This window comes from Esox lucius, chromosome 20, assembly GCF_011004845.1.
Source record: "Esox lucius isolate fEsoLuc1 chromosome 20, fEsoLuc1.pri, whole genome shotgun sequence".
In the NCBI taxonomy this organism is placed as follows: Eukaryota; Metazoa; Chordata; class Actinopteri; order Esociformes; family Esocidae; genus Esox; species Esox lucius.
In genome coordinates this window covers 16,261,975-16,268,691 of record NC_047588.1, presented here as the reverse complement: position 1 = coordinate 16,268,691, position 6,717 = coordinate 16,261,975, and the positions used below count along the sequence as shown (strand labels likewise).

Genomic DNA, 6,717 nt, shown 5'->3' with positions numbered 1-6,717 from the left:
AATGTTCTGCTGGGAAACCCTGGGTCCAGGCATTCATATGGACGTCAATTTGATACGTTCCACCAACCTAAACATAATTCCAGACTATGAATACCCCTTCATAGCAATGGAATTCCCTGCTAGGCCCTGCCACATTGCACACATTGTCCGGGAATGGTTTGAAGAACATGAAGTTCAAGGTGTTGCCCTGTCCTCCAAATTTCGCAGATCTAAATCCAACTAAGCATCTGCGAGATGTGCAGGACAAACAAGTTTGATGAACGGTGGCTCTACCTCGCAAATTCAGGACTCAAAGGATCTGCTGCTAATTTCTTGATGCCAGATACCACAGGACACTTTCGGGGGTCTTGTAGAGTCCATGCCTCTGTGGGTCAGTGCTGTTTTGGTGGCACACGGAGGACCAAACAGCATTTTAGGCAGGTGGTCAATGTTTTGGCTCATTAGTATATTCAGGGGTTAAATAGGGCAGGCACGTGAGCTCCGGTACTTCCAATAACCAGCAGTTAAAATGTTAGATACAACAGGCGCAGTTTTGTGTTGATTTTACAAGCGTGTGCGCAACTATGGTTACTGACAGCATTCAAGTTCGGAGACCTTGACACGTTCGTAAATTCACCCTTAGACACTGAAATACGAGCGCTGTAGACTGACCAAACCAATATCAGGAATAAAGAATACATAAATTATGAACAACAAACTGCAGTCTCACATGTATGTCAGTACAATATCCCCAGTGAAAAATATCAGTAAGTACCCTGCTAACTGCTAAGTTTAATTATATGGAAAGTTTTAGTTAAATAACGCACATTTAAGTATAGGTCATTGCTATCTACCTGCATTCCAAGAGATATGGTTTTCTATGTCTAAACTGAAGTTAGCCAAGAAAGCAATTAATACTCTATTCTAGGTAATGTTTTTAATCCTGTTTCCCAAAATATAGGGCTCCCCTACCTCCAAAATCTCAATTTAATCACTGCCTATATTAGCAAATAGTGAATGGATGAAGGATTGGTCACACATTGAGAATATAATATATTTTTTAAATATGACCCTTTACTTTTCTCATCTGGATTTCAATTACATAAATTGCAAACCGTCCCTAAGTATGACGCAAAATGAACACTGCCCATGCCTCCAGATACAACATCTTTACAGTAAAGTACAGTGATGGCAGCATTATGCTGTGGGGATGTTTCTCATCAGCAGGGAATTAGCATCTTATTCAAACATGAAGGAATAATGTATCAAGCAAAATACAGGGAAGTACTGCAAAACAACCTGCTTTAGTCTAATAAAAAACTGAAGCCTGTGAAGAAATTAATCTTTTAGGACAACGATCCCAAGCCCTAGGCCAAAATATTGTAGCGGCTCAAGAACAAAAAGGTCAGTGTTGTAAAGTCGGTCAGTTAAAGTCCTTATCTCAAACCCATTCAGAAACAGTGGCACAATTTAATATTTGGGGTCCAAATGAATCATCCAACCAATTTGCAAAACCTGACCAAGATGGTCCAAAACTACTATGACTGTGTGCAAAGGTGGTACATACCTATCCCAAAACACTTAAAGCTGTTATTGCAATGAAATATGGCTCTTCCAAATATTAATGCATCAGGGCTGATTGTGGAACTCCAAAGCCCCACTCAGAAGTTCTGCATCCCAGGACTATTGTCATTCACCTTCCTGCACTTTGCACAGGCTTTCACCTCATTGTACTGTTCGGTGACAACTACACCTAGCCTGATCACTTATTTTAGCACAAGGTCTTTATCGAACTCAGAGTCATATTCAGCAACAAATTCTCCAGTCAAAATGTACATTACGTTCACAAAAGTATATAGAGTGCAGTGTAGTGCAGGTATTTATTTGGTTAGGCCTACATTTCGGTATACCTGCTTAGTGCTTAATGACAGCCAGGTGTTTGAATCCTGCCTGCCACACACCAGTAATACTCAAGGGGTACAGCATAAGGTGGTGCAAACTGAGTGTATATTGGTGGATTGTTGGACAGAGCTGGCACATTGTGTTCTAGTTTATGTTTGCGGCAGGTCAGGAAATTGTGAAGCTCAATTGTGGGATGACTGTCTTGAGGGAAGATTCGAGAGGAAAAGGGGAGGACAGAGGGCTTGGAGGGCTGGCAATAATGCACTACTCCTTTTGTGTTGAATACAAACATACTTAAAACATACAATATCTTAAAGATTTGGTCGACCGAAACAGTTTAGGTTAAATAATATGCATTTTATTGTAATTACTAAAGTTTGCAGTCATGCTGACTGATATAAAATCATCTAAAACCAACATTTTGTGGAAATGGTGTGCATGTTCTCCTCAATGCTATTCTGCCATAAAGCCACCATGAAGAAAGCTGTCTTGTGACTGCCAGGAGCAGTGTTGCAGAGTTTAAAGTATTGGGTACATTGTTTATTGAGTAAATTATGAAGGATAAAAAAAGCCAAGAGACTGTCTCTAGATTTTGTTGTAAATAAATAATGATATCCAGTAGGTGGGCCAGTTACATATTGGACACTTAACACTGGGATGACGTCACGCCACGATACTGTCCTCACTTATCACTGATCATTTTTTCTACTCCACTTGACGGATGCCCTTTGCCTCCTCCACTTTCCGCAGACTCTCATCCCATTGAGTGAACTGCTTGGACAGCAGGAACATCTGCCAAAGAGGTCAAGGTTGAAAGGTAATTTGCTAGGCTGGATGGTTCTTTCCATTGTAGTCACCTGACTGAGATCACGAGAAAATACCTGTACTCACATTTTTAATAGTTTAACTGTGATCAGTGGTCTCTTGCTTGATTAGTCTTTTTACAATTCAATAGCAATACTAATCTATCAAAACAGTATCCAAACCATAATGACAATTATAAAGTAAAAAAGGTACCATTTTGTTATACTCCTCAAACAGCTTCTTCACCTCTAAGGACTGGGCCTCAGTTTGGTCCTTTGGGAAAGTGACAAAGATTATGTTATTCTACTAAATGTTATGTCAATTAACTGTGTCTAGATTGTGTCTGGGCAGAAGGAAAACAGATTAAAACTAATTGGAGAGAAACACACAGACTAAATAAAGACAAGAGATGTGAGGATGAGTGACAAGGGGGGGGGGGCCAGGGAAGTTGTACCTGCTGTTTGATGTGAATCTGGGACAAACGCTGCAGCTTGGTGGCATGCTCTGGCACATCTGTGAACAAAGACTTGACAATGAGTTGCATTTGGCAAACACCATTCAACACTTTATACGGACCACTGAACAAAAAATCTGCTTGGCACACAGACCTAGAGTTACACAAGTAACCCCCGGAAGCGGAAATATACACATTGATATCAAATTTAGGTTGTGGGCCAAAAATGCCTGGGAACCCACGGTGCATATACTCAGGTTCCATTTTACTGACCTCTGATGTAGTTGCTGTCCAGTAGTGGCTGGAGACTGCTGACCTGCTCCAGAAGGGTGGCCTGGGAAAGCAAAAAATCCTCCTCTATACGGAGTAAGAACATGAGTGAGAGATGAGAAGCACATAGCCATACAGCGATCTACTGAATCACTGTGGGGTAGGACCAAATTCTCCATTCAGTCACATTCAGTCACATTTAATAATGGAGAAACCTTTACCAGCAAGTATAAATTCCAGCTTCATGGAATCTGGAACCGTGATGTGGTCAGTGAACTGGGGGTCCAAATACTTCAACAGGTCCTCAACTGTACACAGGGAAAATGTGGTGGCATAGTGTTCATTTAGGGAATAATGTGTTCCATCCAAGTCTCAGAGCTAAGTACGATGTTACTTACTTTTTTTGTGGAGAATCTTCACTCGCTCCCTCTTATTTGCAGTGTTGGCAAGGGCGACCTGAATTCTGGAGAGGGAATCTGTACACTAGGGAAAGGAGTACATAATGAAAAAAAAAAAAACTAAAAAGCAAAATTTGCCCTAACCCAAATGTAATCGGGAAAACAAACAATTTTGTCATTTCTGGTATTGTGAGTTAGCCTCTCTAAAATTTATATTTTGAATTACAAATATCTGTAGGTAGTGGGATGGCAACTGCTTAGCATGTTCCTAGCTACACACTGTTTCAGTTCGTCAATTTCTCATTCAGAACCACCTTTATTCACTAAGTACATTTACACATACCCAGAATCATACTTGGTGTAATACATAATTGCACTCCCCAAATAGTTTTCACCACCAACAGTTTGTATCCTGACTCTTGAATGTCAAAAAGCAGTACTAGACATGAATAAAATGTCATAACTGCCCGTTTCGTGACCTGCAAACTAGAGTTTTACTAAATTAAAACATAAGTGCTTCCATTGAATTTCTAAACCTAATGTGGCCCTCAAGCCAAAATAATTAACCATCCCTGCCCCCAAGTCATGTAAGACCTTTATAGAGGGCAGGTAGGCTATACAATGCATTGTCGTATACCTCTGCAGCAGGCAAACACAGACCCAAACCAGACAGTGACAGAGGAGGTGACTGATTTGTACAGCCAGGTCTGAATTGACTGGAAGATAGGTGCATCCGGTAGTGTGCCTATGTGGTGGTCAAAATGTTATAATTTATTATCTTAAATAATATTAACGTTATTGTGTTTTTACATTCCATTGTTTAAAAAAAGTGCAAAATAGTTGAGTTTACTCAACTAATTCTTGTATGATTTTGAGTTGAGGCAAAGATTAATGTTAGGAACAACACAGTCACTAACAGCTGATACTATAAAAACTAATAAAAATAACATTAAACACTACCATCAATGTTTTCCTTAATTCTTTGCTTGAACTGAACTAAGCCTATTCACCAAGAATAACCTTCACATATAGTAGCTACTACGTAATCCAGTATAGGATCTTTTACAAATCGATTGGTTTGAATCTTGAATCCTGACAGCTATGGTCTATATAAGACGGTATACCACAGTCATGACATCAAATCACCTCTTACTGCTCTAATTACATTGGTAACTGGTTCATCAGTGCAATAAGGCATCTTGGGTTTGTGTTATATTTCCAATATACCACAGCTACACGCTGTGTGACCAGGCGCTCAGTGATGCGTCGTGCGTAACGGTGGATGTCCACTGTTCCGGCGCAAAATCGCCTGCAAACGCGCTACCTGGTCCCAGATGGCTGCTTACGGGCGTATCCGCTATGGGTCTTTTCGGCGGGTGATGACATCCCCTCGTGAACTTTTTATTTTATTTAACATGAAACCGACCAAAAAAAAAAATCTCACTCATGGGCATAATAAAAACAAAATGAGCACTATGCTAGCAGGCAAAGTATTTATGCTAATGACTATACACCTTTCCAAGATGCCTTGTTGTACCTCATAAATGTCACCCAAAGATATGTCTGAAAACAGTAACTGAAATGCAGTGGTGTTGTTAAGTAGCTAGGAAAACAGACTGTGTTATGCTCTTTGACAGTCACCCGTTTACTTCCTCTGAACAAGATGAAACTCTCCATGATGGTTTTGAAGGCTAACGTTTGGTTAAACTCTAAACTGAAGAAATGAATCAAGCTAACGAGACAATAACTTCCGGTTCACACAAATCGGACAAATTAAATATCAAAATCTAAATCGGTCCGTGGCCCGTTATTTCATTTCCTATTTTTGATCTGAGCATTAAATCGAAAGTACGAAAAATGACCCGTTATTCGTTTTTTGGTATCAGATTCGTAAACGAATAACGAAATAACGAACCATTTTTTCATTTTCCGTTTTGGAATCTCAATTGAATATGAAAAGAACGAATGATACACGGATTTGGATTCAAACCACTCCGTTTATAAGCCGAATTATAAACCGGATGCTTTGAATCCTGATTGTCTGATAGCTGTGGTATATAGTCTGATAATGATATACCACACCCCATCGTGTGATATTGCTTAAATACAGACTGGTAATGAACCAATCTGTGCTCAAACCAAACTCCACCCACTCTCTAACGAGGTACTTATTTAGACCAGGGGTGGAAACAGACAAAAAACAGGCTTTGGATCGGTATTTGAATACACGTTTTAGAGGATACGTCGACCCACAGAAGTCCAAATAATTCTCGCATGATCAAATTGAGACGGTACCAGGGACGTCTTTTCCCTGTTACTCCGTGTGTAACGGCAGTAGCCTACGTCAGAAAGTTGCTAAACCGAACTTCTAGCTTGACATTATAACATTTGCAAAACGGGCTGCTGTAATGGTACTTCTGAATGATGGAAACCGCACGCCAAATAATAATCCTATCCTCTACCGTTCAGACACTGAACCAGTACAGGACAAACACAAGCATCTACGTGTTTCGGAATTTACATTTATCAAATTATCGGCTGTTGGCGATTTCACTGGTTGCCAACAGTGAGCACAAACAAAAACGAGTCAGTTGCATCTTGTGATAAAGGGCGTTTACGTTACAATAATAAGTACTGAGCTAACTAGCTAACCCGGTAAGCTGCCAGATGAATCGCTATTTTGCATTTGTAATCGAAAATATATGCAAACCTTCACCGGTTTCCCTCCCTTGTTTCTTCTTTCACCGTATATACGACTTTCCAGCGTATCAAGACGCATTTCAAGGTTATCAACTTCTATTTTCTTATCCATTCTTGACTCAAGGAGCACAGCGAATTGGGTTTGTTTGACAAGATGGGCTATGACGCACATAACAAGCGACGTCGCTGTTAAATAAGAAGTAATGGACA

General features: G+C 40.1%; 1 protein-coding gene across 3 annotated transcripts; it reads right to left on the bottom strand.

Moving 5' to 3' along the window:
- Nucleotides 1-2,217: 2,217 nt before the first annotated feature.
- On the bottom strand, nucleotides 2,218-6,670 carry dctn3 (dynactin 3 (p22)). Of its 3 annotated transcripts, none has more exons than XM_010885301.5 (7): nucleotides 5,425-5,784; nucleotides 3,808-3,892; nucleotides 3,631-3,717; nucleotides 3,413-3,496; nucleotides 3,140-3,198; nucleotides 2,899-2,958; nucleotides 2,218-2,673 (listed from the first exon to the last, which is right to left on the bottom strand). In XM_010885301.5, exons 1-7 carry the CDS (start codon nucleotides 5,482-5,484, stop codon nucleotides 2,587-2,589), a joined length of 522 nt encoding a protein of 173 aa, XP_010883603.1. In that variant the 5' UTR covers nucleotides 5,485-5,784; the 3' UTR covers nucleotides 2,218-2,586.
- Nucleotides 6,671-6,717: the final 47 nt, after the last annotated feature.

Coding starts and splice junctions, on each gene's coding strand:
- dctn3 (XM_010885301.5), bottom strand. CDS start 5,484: ATGGAGAGTTTCATCTTGTTCAGAGGAAGTAAACGGGTGACTGTCAAA. Junction 3,893..5,424: donor CTGTCAAAGAGCATAACACA/GTCTGTTTTCCT, acceptor TCCTTTCCCTAG/TGTACAGATTCCCTCTCCAG. Junction 3,199..3,412: donor GGACAGCAACTACATCAGAG/GTCAGTAAAATG, acceptor CTTTGTTCACAG/ATGTGCCAGAGCATGCCACC.